Genomic DNA, 20,697 nt, shown 5'->3' with positions numbered 1-20,697 from the left:
ACTATTAAAAAAAAAAAAATTGACATGTTCTTGAGTATACATAGTAAAACTATATGTAAGAAATAATCAACGGAATCATACTCTGGCTAATATATAAGCACATAACTCTATTTTAAAAAAGTAGAATGTTCAGAATAAAGAAAAGTAGAATACAGTGAAACTTTCCTATAACGGACACTCTTTAGGAATGAAATATTGACGCCTACACAAGGTGTTTACATTTAGGAGATGAGTGGCAAGAATGTTTAATATTTCAAAATGGGCCATAATCAATCAATCTAGTTCATATTTACTTACAAACGATTTATTAAACAAGAAATAAAAGAAAAAGTCCACATATGTTTAGCAGTCATAACTAACCTTACTTTTTATCTAAGGTCTTGGTTGAGATTAAAAAATTAGGAGCCTCCTCGTGACTCATTTATAATGAACTTCAAGGGTCCAAAAAATTTTGTATGTTATAATCGGTATTCATTAATAATTCGTTAAATCTGAACATTTCACCCAATTGACAGGCGTGTACTTTATAGCAGAGCAGTTTTCATTATGTAAGTAATTATATAATTAGTAATTATATAATGCATCCGGGTTTATGAGGAAGTACAAAATACATTCTTACCCTGCTGACGTAATTTATTTCATAAATGTTTTTAAAACATTTATGCTTATATGTACATATGTATGTACAAATATAAATGTACTTATTTGACTACAGTATCATTGTAGTATGTATTCTGTTACCTTTTTTTTTTTCTTTTTTGCCCATATTTTTTTTAACTTTATGACATTTATTAAATTGTTTGATTATTTTCTCTTTATTTTTCATCATTCCTGATATTTTGGGAACGAGACGTCCCCGTTCCACTGTGAGACTGCTCGCACAATCTTCCAATTTGATCCAAGAAATTATCGCTAATTTTTCCTCAACAGAAGAGTCTAAGGTCGTGGCTTTTTATTTTTTTTAATTTATTTTTCCTTGGGTTACTGGTTATAACTGATAGTTTGTTATGAACAAATCCCTATTTTTTCCTTATGACATTTCACGGGGCCAGAGATTGTATGTTATAATCGGTAGTTCCTTATAACCAGTATTTTATAAACAGTTTCTATTGTACAATTAATTTAAATAGAACAAAAAATATAATTCAATTTACAAGGACAGAAAATCAGACATGACGAAACTCATTCCTGACACTCCTTTGAAACTTCCACCCTGATAATGTGTCATTTTTTAACTAAATAGTTTTATCTGGAAGTGTTAAAAAAAAAATAAGGCGGTCTTATCTAAATTAAAAATATTACGGGGTTTAAAATTGGCCCAGTATTGTTAAAGTTTTTCCACAAAAAAATCTTATGCTGTGCTGTAAATTTGTCAAGCCAACTTGTAGATGCTTTTTAAAATCCATTTGACTGAAAAGTTTGGCAAATTCTAAGGCTTTTCTTTATATAATTGAGGGATTGGTCATTTCTGGGTTTGTAAAATTTATCTTAAAGTTCTTTTTATTTTATTCTTTAGAATTGTATTTTTCTTTCCAATGGAAAACTTCGCACCCTACTCTCGAAAAGTAATTTTTCACTTTATTTTATTTATTTATTTTATTTTATTTTATTTTTTTAAATTGTCAAACACACGTGGGAAGACATTTTATATATTCGCATCGAAATCCGAGTCAAACTGAATTAGTACATACACATGTTTGCAAACTGGTACAATCAAAATCTAGATATTCAAGACAAAAGACGATATTGGAAGGCCAGCAAAACACTTAAGAAATGGTGTTTTGGGAGAGTTTTAGTCAGAATATAGCCATAAAAAACTGTCTACATCCACTATTGGGAACTGTCCATTTTATAGATTTTAATGTGAAGACGGGGAATTAAAATTGATTCATTCAAGAGAGGCACTTAAAAAAAAAATTTATACAGAGAACTGGAGGCATTGAGTAAAGAAGTACAGAACCCACCCAAGACTGTCTACACCCTTTTTTTTAATGTGATTTTTTTTTTTTTTCGTTATGAACTATGCATATTAGCCATGTGACAATTCTTATGTGTGTTCAAATTGGGGGGGTTATTGTGAAAAAAGGGCCAGAGGCAACGGTGGGAATCGAACCCACGACCGCGGCGTGAGTCTCTCATGCTAACCACTCGGCTACCGCGGTCCCCCTAGTGATTGTTTCATACTGTATATGTAGTTGAGGGGAAGGGTAGTGTGAAAAAAGGCCAGAGGCGTCGGTGGGCATCGAACCCATGACTGTGTGGCCCATGCTGACCACTCAACTACTATGGGGTTCCCGTGCAGTGGTAAGTTATCAAAATAAGGTTAAGTTTAAGTCATTAATTCACTACTTTCGTGGTCTGCTTGACCGATTAATACATGACAATTAATTAAGGTTTTTCATCTCAACTAAAAACCTTAATTAATTGTTAAGTTTAAGGTTAAAGAAATTGTTCCTCATATTTAAAGGTGAATAAACACTACTGTACAGACAAAAGACCATTATGGTTTTGGGGCTAATGATATGGCGGAGAGTACGGCAAAGCAAGAAAGCCGGTTGCCAAAACCTTCTTGGCCCAACTGCCAAAAGATAGCTCATCCTTGGACTTGCGTCAAATGACAAAGTCTAAAAATCTCTGTAAATCCATTAAAAAAATTTAAATTTAATTACAAATGTCCTTTCTGATGTTTGTGTTAGTGCATTGTTCTTTACTTGCGTTCAATTAACATTAAGTTATTGCATTGTTAACATGTGATTTATCAATTAAAAAAGCCAAAATAATAATAAATTAATTATGAAACAGGGTGTTTTACTACTTTTTCAAATTGTACAACCAGTTTCTAGGTTGCTGCTTACTCAAGGCTAAATACTGATTACTGATTTGTATAAGACCGACTACTTTACTAATTTTTATAAATTAGACAGGCTTTGAGAATCTTGATATTTGGGAATCCAGGGTCAGAACTTGTCTATCAGTCGGGATCCATGGGCTAATCAAGCTAGGTCTTTTCAGCTAAAAACATCGCTAAATTCACTCACACTGTCACTCTTCGCATTCTTTTCTATTTACATACCATTCACTTAGTTAAAGCGTTGGAGTACTTGATATTCCTCCATCAACCTCCACACATATTATACAACTAACATAATTAAGGGTCGATGGGTGACTAATAAATACATTCATTCTCAATATGCAAAGTAACACAAGACGCCTATAAAATATTATATACAGTAAAATAGCCCTGTTTCCACCAAAAATTACAAAACGAGACCCAGCTCAAGCACAATTCTAATACCGGATGGCATTACTACACGCTCTCTATACAGAACCAAGGGCTGGCGCCCTTTAATTAAGTGGGACATAGAGAGCTTTCACCCACAATGGCTAAATAAAAATCCATTTACGAAGTAAGGATGAACCGACCATCAGGATCAATAAGTTAAAGATCAGGGATGTGGTCATCAAATTTTGTAACTTATGCCAAGCTTTCAAACTTTATTTAGGTCATCATCAGAGCTCTACAAGTAACAACATTTATAATTAATAATAAGTAACACGATAATGTGAGAAAACGATGGATAACTTACTCGTCACAATTTTAAAAGTAAAATATTATAATGAAAACGGTAAAAAAACAATACATATATTTGTAACCAAATGAGAGGTAACCATTTGTGGTTATAGACACAGAATGACACAACACAGAAAGGACTAAATTAAAATAAATGTGTCTTAATCTCATTGACAGGGCATTTAGATTGAGTGATAATTATTTTCGTGGAGATAACGAGCTTAAAATCATATCCATGTTGAAAAATAATGGTTATCTAGCATCCCTGCTTATCTTATCTCAAAAAGAAAGGCATCCTGACAACAGTATTAGCAGGGATCGGATGAAGAGATTTTCACCTTTATATTGTAGATGCTCCTAAAAATATTAAGCTTCTGTTGGAGAGCCATCTAAATAATTTGAAAGTTGTTTTCGAATGTAACAATAGAAAATTTGCATAAAAATAAAGTGTGTTGTGCATTTCAGATTGTCTAAGTTGGTTTACTCTATCCCAGGTAAAAACTGCCCCTTAGTTTACTATGGTGGTCAGACCAAAGCATAGATATGATTGATCTGAGAACAATAGGCCAAGAACAGATTTGTCAAGGATGTGGTTGTGGTTGACAGGGAGAAACTCTTGGACAGAAGATTATTTTTAAAAAATGTTACAAAATAAATCTGATGTTAATTCACTAAATTTGAAAAGGGAAAAATGCATTTAATTAATCTAAATGGTTTTAAAAAAATTAAAGATGCTTGGTATAATAAACGTTTAGGGACAAGAGCAATTTTATGATGGAAGTCTAAGAATCCATTGTCTGTGATATTATTTTCTCTATCGTCGCTATAAACTAAGAAGACCACGACATAATAAATATTAGGTCATATTTTAAGAGATAAATTCACAAATTACTTCATTCACTATCAAATTACATGAAAATGAACCAAAAATTTTCAATTATTTTAGAATTTCAATTAACTCATGATTTTTTGCACTTCATTAAGGGCGATATTTCATCAAGACCTCAGTGTGTGAAGGATTCCATCCCGCCTGAAGAAAGACTCGCCAAAAAAACACCAATAACGTTGACATTGCACAACAAAGAGTGCTTCAACTTTTAAAAATACATCGGAGAAGTTAAAAGCTCCTTCGAAAAGTTTAAACAAGCTCCAGAACTTCTGTATCATGCTGAACTGCTTGATGGTAAAACCACCTCTAAATCACTGGAATGTGAAGAATGTGGTGGTTGTGACAGATTTGAAGGAGCTGTAATAAATATAATAATCGCTCCACTTCACGTCCCACAATGCAGGTCTTTTTTCAATTCGATCAGAAGATCAGTGAATTAAAAACTAAATTTTTTAATTTTAAAATTCTACATCATGACAATTAAACCACATGTTAATAAGTTCAAATCATGCATATCAAAACAATGAACACCATTTGGAATGAATAACTAGCATAAAGTAATAAGAAATAAAAATATGGACACTTCCAAAAATTAACACCATTTTTTTTAAATATATATTTTTTGCCATATATGAATGACTGGTACCAAGTGAAAACAAAATTAATATATAATTATATTTTTGTTAAGGGCTTAAAAGACTGAAAGACTACTTATACCGATCTAATACTGATGAATTTGCAATTTCCCAAATCTAAAACTAGAAGGAAAGGACATTCATATCATGCACTAAGTAAACTAAAAAAAAAAAAATAATAATAAGTTTAAAAAAACAGACACAATAAGCCAACTCCAATAAAAAATGCAAATAATGTAATGCAAAAACAAAATTAAAAAAAAAATAAAAATCCACATAAGCCAGACCTACCATTCATGGGAGGCTGATTCGAAGGGCCCCATTGCCCTGAAATGACAACATAGAAAATAATGAAACCCTATTCACTCAAAATATTTAATAAAATAGATAATTGAAAAACAAAAATTAAACAAAATTAATGAAAATAGAAAACTAGATCACAAAATTGAGGCTAATTATACCGAGGGGATGCTAAAAAATATTCTCAATTATCAGGTTCTAGCATGAACCTTTTACATATTTTCTGACACTTTTGTCTTATATATTTTTTAAGAGTAAACGTTTAAAATATTGTTTGAGTCGGGGTGTTCTTTTTTTTAATTGTTCTGTCAAAAAAAGAGAGGTTCTCACCTGGGTAACCACTCTGAGGAGTCGATCCCCAACCTTGATAGCTCTGCATCATGTTGTTAGGCGCCATTGGTCCCATACCGCTCATTGGACCACCCATTCCTCCTCCTGCATTCCCCATTCCCATGCCCTGAAACAAATTTATTTCAACAATCCTAATATAATCCTAATAATTTTTTTTTTTGTTATTAATTTTAAGGTATACAAGCAAAATGAGAACTTAGAATTTTTTTTTCAAGTTTTAAATATAACATTATTGTATTAATAAACTCTCCAGAAATGCAGCAAAATTACTATTAAAAGTAATTTTTAATAATACTTACACCGCCCATGGACATATGACCCCCTTGCTGAGGACCCCAGGAGCTACCACCAGCATTATCATTCATCTTATTGGCATCCCTTGGCTCTGCCTTCTTAATTTCAACCTATAATTAACAGAGAAAGCAACAGATATGTATTACCAATTTTGCGCCTCGGCAAAAAGGAAGTCTCTTCATTTGAATATTAATTTTATCTCTCTAACCATTGAACTCTTAGTATATTCTTCGTAGTATATTATGAAGTAAATTAAAGTTACGACTTATTAACTAAATATAAGAGATATGAATAATTTTTCCCCTAAAAAAAATATATATATACCATGATATTACAGTAATGTTTAACTTACACACCACAATTAAATATTTAAGCCTTCTGACTTATCGTTAACACATAAATATTGAAATCTTAACTACAGTTTTTTAATTTTTTCTTTTAAATAAAATATTCTTTTTATTACACATCACAAGATAACATAAGATATAGGAAAATCTTAAAAAATATACAAACATATATCTAAGTTTTGAAAACTTATATTTTTAATAAATAATACACAATTTGGAATAGTGAAACTAAACCTTAAAAATCTAGTTCTTAATTTACAAACATTCTTATGATATATTAATTTTAATACACTATTTAAGATATACTAAGATTTCAATTGTCACACGCTTCATTTAAACTTTTTAAATTAAAATCACTCAATTCAAATCAAACATCGATTCAAAATTTACAGTAAAATATTTGGATTAGTAATTTAAATATTACCGACAGTGGTTTCAATTGTTAATTGTGTTAAATAAAGTATAAACTTTAACCTAAGAAACATGTTAATGTAAAACATAACGGTTAATAAAGAAAGTTGTTAATAAAAAAAAATTAAATTGTAAATTTGTTAAAAATATTTATCGATAATGAAACCTATGTTCGGCAATATAATGAGAATAAAGACTGGATAGGTGGCTGTTAAGTACCTGTTTGCCACTTAAGTTGACGAAATGCTCCGATACGCACCGTTCCACAGAATCTTCATCTTCAAATGATAAAAACCCAAACCCTAAACACAAAGAATGCAATGTGGTGGTGTGGTTGATGGAGTTGTTGGTAGGGGCTTCACAGCCGTCATCACTGCTGCTCAAGATTCCCAAAACTTTTGTTAAATTTTTGAAATGAAAAAAGTTCAAAAAGTTTTTTCCTCAATTTTTTTTTTTTCCAATGGGCATTCAACCAATACAATGTCCCATCAGTGCCCTTTTTTGAGTGATGTGTCACCTTGTTCTTTTATTAAGGAGAGACAATAATTAATTTGGTGCAATTACACTAAAAATTTTGACTTAAAATTTATAACTACAAATGTTTAGATTTATCATATTTATTTTTGTTGAGCACAAAATATTTATTTAATCCCTTTTTCTTTTAGACTAGAGGCACATTCTCCAACAATAACAAAACAAGATATTTTGGAAAGAAAAAAATTAACAATCCACTAGTGTGATAACTAATAGAAGTTTTATATTAGTCATAAAACAGATAAAACTATAAGTTTAACAACTGATAACTGGAGTGGGAATGCAAAAATAATATTGTCAGTGTGTTTCAAGGTCAAAAAAATTTGAAAAAGTAAAAAGTTGATTAAAAGACTACAGCCTATTTCATAAGAATTTTATATTAATATTGCTGTTTGCTTTTTGGGTTTTCTGGGATTTTATTACAGTGAGTCCGATCCTCCATTGAACAATTTCTTTTAAACAGGGGAGATGGGCCCGGAAGGTTTCTGAAGGCCACTACTGGGTTTGCTCAAATGATAGTTTGCATATATATGTGCCTTGTATGAGTATATTTAGTGTATACTGGCATTTTGTGATTTGTACTTAAAAGTACGATCAGACAGGATTTTAGGATGAGGTTTTGAGTCTCCAACAAGGGTGTGTGCTACACTCAAAGTAACAGCTGCCTTGCATCTAGGTCTAGGAAAGCACCCAAGCAGTATTCCTTCCGCTCAAGGGGGTGAAATGGTAGAAACGACAGGATGGAATGACGGAGTTTCAAGGAAGGGATGTACTCGTTTCAAGAAGATTTTATAAAGAACTTCCCAAATAATTGTATCAAACTGATAGGACATGATGTAGGGACGTACAGAGATTTTTGAGGCATGGAAAGAATAACTTTTATGATTGATAATTCTCTTTCGATTGGAAAGTTCTTAGAAATATAGATGTGGTAATAATGTCAAGAAGGAGGATTTCAGATATTTTTACTTAGAAGAATAATAATGAAGTTCTTTGATAGAATGAAAGGTTTATGGGGAATAGAGCATGGTAAAGACCAGCTGAAAATATTCATCATGTCTCAGACTGCTTAGGTCTGGGTGAAGTTGTAAAGATGTCTATAAGTAGGATGCAAAGGTACATCAGATTTAAAAACATCACCATTCTTCATAGAAAAATTCCTGCCAAAACGTTAGTTTTTTTAATTACTTCAACATGTATAGGGAAATGATACCCATTGGCCTCACGATATTTTACAGATTGCTTAAGAATGTACCTCTTTTAGCCGGAAAAGGAAAATTATGTGCTAAAAATATAATGATAATGATAAAATATAAATCTAAATGATGATACTAAACTTAATACATAAAAATTCACAAGAATAATTTAGATCTAAACTTAATATCTATGTTTATTCTATCATAAAAAAATAAACATATTTTATTTTAAATTATATTTTTAAAAATAATCATAGTCAAGAAAAAAAGTTATTAATTTTTTTTTTAAGGAAGAAAATTTGTATCGTTTTGATTTAAAAAAAAAAGACCAAAAAATATAAGCAAAATAAGTAAAAGAACAATTGGGCTAGAGGTAACATATTCAGCAAATGGAATAAACGTACGAATTATTGTAAAGGTTAAATGCCCTAATATGCGACTTAAAAGAAAAAAAAAAGTGAAAACAATTATTATCTGTGAAAAACTAAAATCATAATTTAATCTTCGACAAGTGGTAATTATTGTTACATAATGGAAAATTCAGCAGCAGTGAGTGCTTCCGTGAAAATAAACATTGATAAAAAACCTAAAATAATATACACAAAAAAATTATTATTTGTATTTCAATTATGAATTTTTTTTTGAAACCTCTACCCTTTACCGGATTTTATGTTACCTCAAAGAGCAAAAATTTTTTTTTTACAAAAATAAAATTATTTTTCAAATACAAATGGATTTTGCTTGAATGTGAAAGTTAAAAAACACTTTTCAGCCTTGTAAGCTTAAAATATGGGATTGTAGAGAAGTAATATTAATAATAGTAATTAAAACCAGACATAAACAATTTTACAATAAATTTTACAATTTTAGAAGATTAACTAAAATATGCTTAACACATTAACAATTAATAACTAGGAATTATCTTACTTAAAATTTCACAGAATACATCTAAATATAATTTTTGCCTAACTTCATCACTAGAAAAATTACTAGGTTTTTGTTGTAAAAACTTAAAAATATTTAAAATATAAATGACACAAAAATTTATAATTAAATTATAAAATATTTTTAAGTAACTATTGTTGCCCTAGACAAAAAAAATGTAGAAAACAAGGGGAAAAATTTATTTAAAAAAAACACTACCTACTTCTAGAAAAATCTTATAAAAATGTTGTTTATTCACATTCAGCAAAATTCACAAATGAACTCATATTCCAATAAAAACCATTATTAATGCTGTAACGGTTCTTTTAAGCCAATTTATTAAATGAACTGGACTCACCTCTAGATTTCTTTTTTTCTTGATCGTACATAATTACAACTTCCATTACTTTCCCAAAACGCGCAAAATAGGTCCGTAAATCAGTTTCGGTCACATTGCTCGGGAGACCACCAAGAAACACTTTAGGATAACTCGAGCTCCTCTTCGGTTTCTGCAATGTCCTTGGGTTACAAGGTTTTGGGTCAATCTGGAGTTAAAAAAAATTACACATTAAAATACAGAAAAATGGCCTCCTTTAAAATGGTCAATGAAAAATACTGAGAATTAATTTGAAGCCAGAAATTATATATACTGAAAGGCTAAAAAAGTGGCCATCCTTAGTTTTTTTGGTAATTTCAATATTTATATTTTTTTTACTGGATATTTTTAAAGAAAACTAAGATAAAGCTAAACCAAAAATTAAACTGAGAACAACAATTTTAAAAATGTTGCTATTGACAATGAAGAAAATATTCAATTCCATAAGAAGAAATGCCTCCTCTTCAGGTAATCAACACTTGAATTCGATGATTTTATGCGGTTTGAATGAAATGCTGGTGGAATATTTTCATACACTTCCAACAGCGTAATTCTTAATTCCTGCAAACTTTCTGACATCACTGGGATATGTTTTACTCTCTCTGACAACTCATCCCAAGGCTGTTTGATAGGGTTTAAGTCAGGCCTACATGTTGGCCATTCCAAGAATTAAATTGAAGCACATTCCAAGTAGTCAGAAATGATCCTAGCTGTCATGCATAAAAATTAAACCATCGCCAAATAGTGGATTATTAGTCAACTTCTAATAACACATCTTCAATGTATCGTGCCACTGTTATAGAACCAATGAAGACCAAGTTTGTGCGATCTTCCAGAGAAATGCCTACCCAGGCCAAAACACCACCACCTCCACAGGTTCTCCAGAGTGAAAATGTTTCAGGGATATATCGCTCTCCAGTTCTTCTATGAACCCTCTTTCGGCCATCAGAAGACCACAAAACAAAGCCTCATCTGAATACAAGATTTTAGTCCAATCTTGCTAACACCAACAGATGAGATTTCTTCTAAATTTAACCGAGAAGTTCTATAACAATGGTCTTCTTGCACGTAATCCAGCTATTCTGATTCTAACCGAATCTGTATCGCTTAGAAACATCTCTCAAACAAATTCGAACCTTAAAAATGGTTCAACTTAAAAAAAATCAAACCCGGAATGTTAGAAAGAAGCTTTACAAAAAAACAACAGAGGTACTCTTCAAAAAAAAATTTTTTTTTCTTTTTTTTAATAAGGGTTTGTAACAGCAGAGGTTATAATAACCCATGGGGTGTTGTTGTTTTTTACCCATTTGTAAGTATGCCAGGTTTGATTGCAGGGTCGCTGGATTCGAACCTGGGACAATTACCTTTTACCTTACAGTGGGCACTATGCCAACGCATAATAATAATCAATGGAGGATTGTCTAAGAAATAATTTAACATATTAAGAGTGGCCACTTTTTTTCCCCTCTCAGTGTATTATTAACATTTAAAACTAATGAATTATATTGTGAACAACCTGTTTGAGAAATGTTGCAAATAATAAAACTACAAAATGTTCCATAAATAAAGGAAAATTCATAAAAGGAACTTTCATTAAAATATATGTAAATACAGTGGAAACCCGTTTATCCAAGCCCGTTTGTTAAAATATTTTTTATAAATTTTTCATAATTCGCAATGTATTGATATACAGGGTGAATTGCTACTCGTGCTTTTTTTTGCCCAAAAATCGCGAATAACTCAAAAACGGTTCAGAAATTGGGCAAAGTGGAAAGTGACCAATAGAAATCTTATTAAAATTTCCTATCGATTGCTAAAGGACAATTTTCTGGCGTCAAAGCTCAATTTGAAGTTGTAAAAAGTGCAAAAATTAATGTGTTCCCGAATTTTTGAATTTACTGATGAAAGTCTAAAGGTACAAAAATATTTAAAATAGCAATCTTGTTCATCTTCTAGCCAATAGATCTGTGAGTTAAAAGGCTGAGAAAATATGCATTTCCAAAGTTGGCCTTTTTTCGAAAACCAGTTTTTCTTCTTTTTCTTTTTGATGGGCGGTATATAAAACAATCAATCAATGGTGATTTTGTGTTGTCCAATCTTGCATACAGTAAAAAAAAAAATAGAATATATTGTTATTTTTTATAAACAAAATTTATAATTGACTGTAGGTGTGGGATTCAGTCATCGTTATTTGAAAAACAGTTTGTACTTTTTTCCTTTACGTTCACCAACTTTTCAGGGATCTTTGCCCGAAAACATACAATATTCATTTATTAATAAAAATGTTCATTAGGCATAAATTAGGTTATTTATTATAACCACTAATAATAATAACCAATAGTTCAAACCCTACGGGGGAAACCATAAGATGAAAGTTCTTAGCCATGATTAAAATGGCAGCTTTTCAAAAGGGCTAATTGCTCAGGTAAGACCATAAACCATGAGCTAACCCCATTCAGAATGGATTATGAGAATAATGGATTTCCAAAATTAGAAAGTGGCCTGTCACTTTATACTTTCAACATTCACAAGCATTTTGTTTAACAAATTTTCTTACCCTTTCGTACTGAAAAGTCAAATGATCAAGAAAACTTTTTTAAAAGTCAGGTAATTAAACACTGGTTGCACTGCTATTTTTAAAAGTTTTTGGGAGAAATACACGAATGTCTACTACCATTTAATGATAGCAATGAACAAAAAATTGTTATGACATACTTTGTAGGATGGTATAATGAATCAAGATTATTGAAACAGATAAAAAAAAAATATATTTTGCAATTTAACTCTATCTTTCAAGAGATGGGAGGATATTTATTTAAAATAATATCAAAGTTATGAATTAATTTTGCATATCAACTAAATACAAAATAATTTAGTTTCAAACAACAGGCCAAGAAAATCGAAAGTTCTTGTTTGCGATTGTTAACAATTTTTTCCTTTTAGTCAATTTTTGCCTAGCACTCACCGTACGCCCATCCAGCTGGTGTGGGCCATTTTGGATGACAAGCGGCACGTTTTCAGGGTCGGAGAAGGTGACAAATCCAAAACCCCTCGACCTGCCGCTTTCACTATTTTTCATAACTACGCAGTCGATCACCTCCCCATAGCGGCTGAAATATCTCTGAAGATTTTCTGCAGACAGAAACAAAAACATCGTTAAGTAGGGGGAAATATATTTATTATTAATTTTGTTTATATTACCTTGGCTGGTCTCCCAACTAAGCCCGCCAACAAAAAGTTTTCTGTAAAGCAAAACATAATAGGTTAATTTACTCACGTATAAGGGTAAAAAATTAAATACATTAACTACAATTTAAACTATGACAGAGCAGATTAATTTATTTAATGCAGAAGTACGTATATTTTTTTTCTAGTGACATTAACCACATGGTTGGTCATTAACCTTTCTACAATACAAACAGGCACAAAACTAATATATTTAATTTTCATTTTTTTATTCATTGAAACAGTTACTTCTAACTTGATTTGTGATGTAGAAAGGAATTGGTATTAAAAAAAAAAAAAAAAAAAAAAAAATAGGTCGTTTAAGCTTGTAAAAGCCAATGGACTTTGTTTGATTCGAGGTCAATGAACTTCCAACAACCTTCTGGTTTAAAAGCTTATCTCAACTAAATTGAATCCTAATTTTCAGGTAATTTTTACCAATTTCAAGTTAAAAAAAAACCATCACAGATTATGTAGAGAATATAACCTAATGAATTTTTCATCTTCTACTTTCTTGTTTACATGAAGAAACATCGAAGAAACATTGATTTTTATACCCAATCAAAATAATATATAATCCCAATTAATTAGTCTTTTTATCTAAGGTTTTTTGGCTGAGATGAAAAATTAGTGTCATGAGCAGGATTTGAACCCACAACCTTCGGCTGCTTTAGCCACTTGAGCTATCGTGACTTCGATCCCTTCCGGACACCAACTCCCCATCTCAACCTACAACTGTTTGAATTTTCCCTCTTTTTGCCATATTTTCAGTCGTATTTAAACCCAAATGTCGTGGGTTTGAATCCCGCCCATGACACTAATATTTTATCTCAACCAAAAACCTTAGATAAAATGAATAATTAAATGGAATAATTAATATGGTCACTTATGACCATTAAGTAAATATGGAATATATAATGTTAATTAAACAAGAAAAAAAATTGATAAAATAAGAACACTAGAGAGCAACTAGAGTTGTAACATACTTGAAAAATACCACGATAAGACTGGTTTGAAAGCCTGCATTTAGTTCATAATATAAAAAGTAAAGGTGTTGCATAAAGATTAATACAAATAAACATTTATTTTGCTGTTCATTCCTTTCAAATATAACACTATTTATTACATTTAATTATTATATTTACTTATTTTATATCATATCTGTAAGCATCAAATACTTTTATGAACTTAATTTTCAGGTCAAATCGTGACTTACAATTACGGCCATTTTAACTGGGCAGAGTAATTAATATGGAAAGCCATTTAATAGGTTCAGGGAGTAGATGTATTAATTAAGTGGCACATGCATAAATTACTTTTCTATAAGTATATAGTGGAAAGATTTATTTTATGAAGCTAAAAATATATATCTCTTTCATTTGATTCTGATTTTCATACCTGAACGTATTTGTAAGTAGCAAAATGGTCAAACCTTTTATTAAAAATATAGAATTCAAGAGAGAATATAAATTTAAAATTATCATTTAAGTGCATAAATTTATTGAAAACCTTCACTAGCAGTTACTTCATTTATTAAAAATATTAAATCCGGAAGGTTTTACCACTACATTCCTTGTAAATAAAATAATTTCTTTTCTTTATTTCCCTAAGTTGAACAGTTTGGCTAAACAGCGTGATAATTTCACAAAACTTACAATTGTCGAGTAATATGGATTCAAACTAGATTTTTAAAAATCAAACAAAATATATAGATGCTTTTTATCTAGTCCTGTTAAAATCATCGTTCTAAATATATTTTTTAATTGTTACGTTTTTTAAACATCTGTACAATGTATTGCTTTTCAAGTAGTACTTGGAGCCCTTCCCTCCAATGGCATGTAGATAAACCCAACAGAAGGTTCATTGTGATTTTTTTATTTATTGCCTGAAGGTAATATGTCTGAATGTTAAAATTTATCATTTTAATTTGGGATATATGTTTGAATACCTAAAATTGGGCGCAACGATCCCTCAAGACAAAATGCCTGGCACCTGTTTGGATTTTATTAAGATTTGAGCTTACCAATACCAAAAACCAGTTGAGTTTACAAGTCAAACTGTGCTTTTTAAAGCTTTTGATCTAACTTAAATTTTAAAAAATTTTGACCAAATTTCAACTGGATTTATGCTAGTACCATGGCAAACCCAACCCGAATGAACTGCAAATGTAGAAATTGTCTAGCATATGTCAAAGGCTGGTTGAAATTTTAACATCTGAAGCTTTTTTCTAGCATTACCAAATTTTAAAATCAATATGGTGAGCAATATACTCTTACGAAGGATCTATACGATTTTTGTATTATCATAATTTTTTTTAACGAGGGTTCGCAACGGCAGTGTAAGTATGTAGGATTCGAAGCAGGACTGCTGGATTCGAACCCGGGACCTGTACCTTTTACAGTGATGAGCGCCATGTCAACGCCTAAACCATTGTGGCCACCAACGCCCCCCTTTATACGATTTTAATGGTTTAGAAAGAGAAAAAATAGGGGGAGGATAAACAAAATTTCAATAAAACTTTTCACTTCGCACTACTTTCTCAGTTTAATCTTTAAGAAACCATCTCATACATAATTGGAAAGAGTAACTTTTTTCTACAAAATAAACCTAATTTGAAATTTGCAATCAATTGCTTTCAGTAATTATTTTAATACGGAAGTGAGCTGTGAGTTTTTTGTTTGGATTAAAATTGTGAACAAATTTCCACAAGGACTGTATTTTTTTCTTTTTTTACACAGTACTTAAACAGCTATTTAATACCAATTGAATAAAAAAATAATTGGGAAAAACAGATTACAATTCGCAAAGTTACAATACAACAGAAAGGACAATTTGAAAAAGGGAAAAATGCTAAGTTCCTTCATCATTTACCTCTTTAGCCTTATCTTTGGATTTTTTTAATTTAAAAAAATTTAGCTATAAATTTTGCTTTCGAGGCTTTTTTTTTTAAGCCAACCTGATAAAAATCTAGAGGCACGTAAGTTTTTGAGCTCATTTATTTGGAGTTGCTCTTCTTTTACCTATTGTATAAAACTAATGGGGGCACTGCTCTCCTGCCCATGGGTCGCCTACTAGGTTTTTGTGAGGGATGAGAGGGCAATGAAAAAATGGAGTGGCGAAACCACGAGCAGCAGCAAAGCAGTCTGAAGGTCAGCAAGCAAAGAGAGCAGGGGGTTGAGCTCCCTTAGTACTTAAAAAAACTATTTTCATAAAACTAATCCTGAATGCTCGTACAGAAATTAACAAGTCTACAAACTGGGCAGTTATAATTTCAATTTTTGAAGCTTTTTGTACAAATCGACACTAACAAAGCTCGACTAGCTTCAGCACATTTAAAAATGTAAGCTGACTGCCAATTTGCTCACCACAACTGAAAAGTAGACTGTGGAATTAACTCACTTTCTTCGAGTTTAGTCAAATAGTATCAAGATATTTGTAACCATATGAATTATTTCTAGATAATTGATTTCTGCCTTCAATAAATTAAGTTTGTACTAAAAAAATTTTTTAAAAACAAACAGAAAGGACAATTTGAAAAAGGGAAAAATGTAAGTGTGTTCCTTCATCATCTACCTCTTTAGCCTTATCTTTCGATTTTTTAATTTAAAAATATTCAGCTATAAATTTTGCTTTTGAAGCTTTTTGGCCAAATCAGCACTGCAATCACATCGTCTAGCAGCACCATTCTTTTTTTTTAGTCATGTAAATGAGCATCGCCCTTCACGACAGAAAAAGTATAATGAAAAATACCCAACAAGTCAGGTTACTTTCTTAAACATTTTGTCCTATCTTCATAAAATTGACCCCTTTTCTACTGATTTGCTTATATCTAAACTGATCGATTATTATTTCAACTTTTGGAACATTTGATTTGCCCTAAAATTTCATCATCTTGTATCAATAAACTGTAAATTCGGGTTGATGAGTAGTGATAGGCCCTTCACATCAGAAATATTAGATGAAGAAATTCCAACATATGTCAATACTTTCATCAACATTTTGGCCATTTGTATCAAATTAACCCTGTTCCTAGTGAAATTTATTTGTCTGAAACTGGTTCATTATTATTTTTACTTTCAAACTTTTAACAAACTTACACTAAAATTAAATCATCTAGCACCACCAAATTTTTAATTTAAGATAAGCAATACACTTTTCACAGCAGAAATAATAGATGAAAAAGTACCCAATATAAAGTGCACAAAAATGAATAGGGATAATTGTATATTATTAAATTTACCGAAATATTCTTGTTAGTTGTATAAAGCAAAGTAGAAAATACAAACCAAAAACAAACAAAAAATGTTAATCCTCTTTTTTAATAATGAATTTCCTTAAGAATATTAAACATGAAAATTACTCATTTTATAAACAAAACAAACACTTTTCTTGTCTTTTCTCCATTTTAATCCAGTTGTATTCTCTTTAACAGCAGAGACATCATCTTGAACCTGAAGTTCGCAATATTATTGTGAGAATGTCATCGAGGTCACTGGCAAGTGGATTTTTGGTTTATCCAATTAATACGAATATATCGGTTAATTCTAAATTAAAATTAAGAATTAATAAGAATAAATTTCAAATATTCCTATTCAATTTTGTGCAGTTTATGCTATATTAACAAACATTTTGACCATTTTTATAAAACTAACCCTCTAGAGATTTTACCGTGTTCCATTCTGGTTTATTTTTAAGTTTTGAAGCTTTTTCGTCCAACTTACACTGAAAGTATATTTGCCAAATTTTATATTTGTTATAAGGATCAATATGCCTTTCACAGATGAAAAATAAAACAGAAGAAATAACCAGATGCCATTCTAAAAACCAAAACTAACCTTGTCTCTAGAGAAGTTTACTAATCTCCAAATTGGTACAGTTATCCTTTTGAAGCTTTTTCATCAAGCCTGCACTACAACTACATCACCTCCAAATTTTCAATTCGAGAAAGCACTTCACGATTGAAAAGTATGAGTGACACTTTTAGAGGATTTTAATGCTCTCCAAACAGGTCAATAACTTATAACTTTTGAAGGTTTTTAATCAAACCTGCACTAAAACTACATCATCTAACACCACCAAATTTTTAATTTCAGTTAGTCCTTCATGACTAAAAAGTAAGATTGATGAAATACCCAGCATTTGCCAAGTACACTCATCAACTTTTTGAAAAACAAAACTAAGTCTGTTTCTAGAGGATTTTAATGCACTACAAACAGGTCAATGAAAACTCAACTTATAATTTTTGAAGCTCTTAAAGCTACATCATCTAACACCACCAAATTTTTAATTCGAGGTGGCCTCTCATGATTTAAAAGTACAATTGATGAAATAAACACCATATGCCAAATATTCTCATAAACATTCTAAAAACCAAACACTAACCCTGGTACTAGAGAAATTTATTAATCTCCAAAATGTTATCCTTTTGAAGCTTTTTTCGTCAAGCGTACACTTAAACTACATCATTTTAACTTTTAATTTGCGATAGCACTTCACTATTGAAAAGTAAGATTGATGAAAAAACCAGCAAATGTCAAGTACATTGATAATCTAAAAACCAAAACTAACCCTGTTTGGAGAAAAATTTCATCAATCTACTCTAAAACTGCATCATCTAACCACACTAAATTTTTAATTTGAGAAAAGGTTAATTATGCTATTCAAGATTTAGAAGTACGATTGATTAAATAACCACCATATACCAAGTACACTCATAAACATTCTAAAAACCAAAACTAACCCTGGTTCTAGAAAAATTTGCTAATCTCCACACAGGTCAATCAAATTTTTAAGCTTTTTTGTCAAATCTACACTACAACTACACCATCCAACACCACAAAAAATTTAATTGGGGATAGCCCTTCACAGAAAAATACAATCGATGAAATATCCACCATATGTCATGTACAATCATTTTAACATGAACAACTAAATTGGTTTCTAGAGGTATTTACTAAGCCCCAAACAGGTAAATGATAAACTTTTTAAGTTTTCCATCAAACTGCATCATCTAATTCTAAATCAGTATCTCTAAAACTGCAGCATCTAACATTGCCAAATTTTTAATTCAAAGGGTCAATATGCCCTTCATGGATGATAAGTAAAGTAGAAGGAATAACCAGATGCCAAGTACAGTTAAACATTTTAAAAACTAAACTAAGTCTGTTTTCAGAGAATTTTACTAGTCTCCAAACTGGTTGCTATACTTTATGAACCTTTTTTTATGAAACCTGCACGAAAACTGCATCCTTTAACACCACCAAATTTTTAATTCAAAATAAGGGTCAATATGCCCATCATGGATGGAAAGTAAAGCAGAAGGAATAACCAGCTGCCAAGTACAGTTAAACATTTTAAAAACTGAACTAAGTCTGTTTTCAGAGAATTTTACTAGTCTCCAAACTGGTTGCTATATGTTATGAACCTTTTTCATCAAACCTGTACTAAAACTGCATCATCTAACACCATCAAATTTTTATTTTATGATAGCCCTTCACAATTGAAGAAATAACTAGCATATGTCAAGTGCTGTAATGCAGCCTGTAAATATAATATTAACATTTTAATCATTTATTTAAAATTGTAACCCTAAAGGTTTTGGGAAGAAAATCGTGTGGAAACAGATGTGGAATTTTTATAGATTAGTGGTTTTTTCTTTCTTAATCGTTCATAACTTTTGTCTAAATGGATTTTGGTCAAGCCTTGGATAGAAATAGTCAGGAATATGTTAAAATTAGACGATTGTTGAAAATTTGACTAGCCATATGTCAAGTTGAAAGGGTTCAAGCAACAAATGTGTATAAGCGGTCAGCATATGTCAAAATGCCGTTTCAGGCGGTCATACTGAAAACATATTTTTATTGCTGGGTCGAGCTTTAAAGGCTTAATATTTATTCGGGAATCGTTTTAATTCCGAGTTTTCACAGTTCTAGGGATGAGATCGATAAAATAAATGTTAAATTTCCTTGGTGACGGAATTGACTGGATTCGACGGATTTCCATACGGGGGCGGAAAACGGCCGGTCGAACTGGAAACGGGACGGGTCACGTGGGAAAATCCTGGGATCCAGTTGCGAACGGCCAACTCCCCTCCGGGTGCGAATTCCGTAATAAAAGAACGGGGCGAACTCGTACAAATCGAAAACCGGCCGATTTAAATTGGAAAAGGGTGTAAATTGGATAAAAATGCGGTGGAAACGTGCCGGGGGCGGCGGCGTCGGAGAAAAAAACCCGATTTAATTTCCAATATGGCTTAAATGGAAAGTGGCTTGACGGACTGGATTGAAGCCGAAAGGGAAATAGGAAAAAGGGTGAGATCCGTAAAATTGGGGTTTTTCCGACACCTCCGCCTCCCTGGTAATTGTTAATAAAATGCTTACCCTTGCTCGTCCTCGTCCATCTCGGTTTTAACGCGCATTTTACAAATGTTGAACAATTAGGCGCCGGGTCACTAAGCGTCTTTCTGTATCCGTGTGTACAGCAAAGAACCAAAATGGCTACCGTTACTCGTTCGATGTGAAGGTAAGAACAGGCATGCGCTAAAATACCCTTAAAAATGAATTTTCCGCTTTTCTCCTCGTCCGACGGCTCGTTCCGTCGGGAAAAAATCGCTTTTCCTCGAGACGGACTTTTGAATAAATCTCG

General features: G+C 31.4%; 1 protein-coding gene across 6 annotated transcripts in view; it reads right to left on the bottom strand.

Annotated features, from left to right (window-relative positions):
- Window positions 1–20,601, bottom strand: part of LOC106669223 (heterogeneous nuclear ribonucleoprotein 27C) — a 33,747-nt gene extending 13,146 nt beyond the window's left edge. Inside the window, exons 1-8 of one of the 6 annotated variants that reach the window (XM_024228071.1) lie at window positions 20,433–20,601; window positions 13,030–13,070; window positions 12,794–12,960; window positions 9,811–9,997; window positions 7,018–7,100; window positions 6,046–6,150; window positions 5,726–5,852; window positions 5,387–5,422 (exon numbers count right to left, since the gene is read on the bottom strand). In XM_024228071.1, the coding sequence (XP_024083839.1) occupies window positions 5,387–5,422; window positions 5,726–5,852; window positions 6,046–6,150; window positions 7,018–7,100; window positions 9,811–9,997; window positions 12,794–12,960; window positions 13,030–13,070; window positions 20,433–20,470 (784 nt within the window). In that variant the 5' untranslated portion in view covers window positions 20,471–20,601. The remainder of the gene's footprint in view (window positions 1–5,386; window positions 5,423–5,725; window positions 5,853–6,045; window positions 6,151–7,017; window positions 7,101–9,810; window positions 9,998–12,793; window positions 12,961–13,029; window positions 13,071–20,432) is intronic. The other 5 variants (XM_024228075.1, XM_024228074.1, XM_024228073.1 and 2 more) reach the window with 5 other exon arrangements.
- Between the last annotated feature and the right edge of the window lie 96 nt (window positions 20,602–20,697).

Source organism: Cimex lectularius, unplaced genomic scaffold (assembly GCF_000648675.2).
Source record: "Cimex lectularius strain Harlan isolate CLEC.00 unplaced genomic scaffold, Clec_2.1 scaffold216, whole genome shotgun sequence".
Lineage (NCBI taxonomy): Eukaryota > Metazoa > Arthropoda > Insecta > Hemiptera > Cimicidae > Cimex > Cimex lectularius.
The sequence above is the reverse complement of the archived record's forward strand: the minus strand, read 5'-3'. Positions and strand labels throughout refer to the sequence as shown.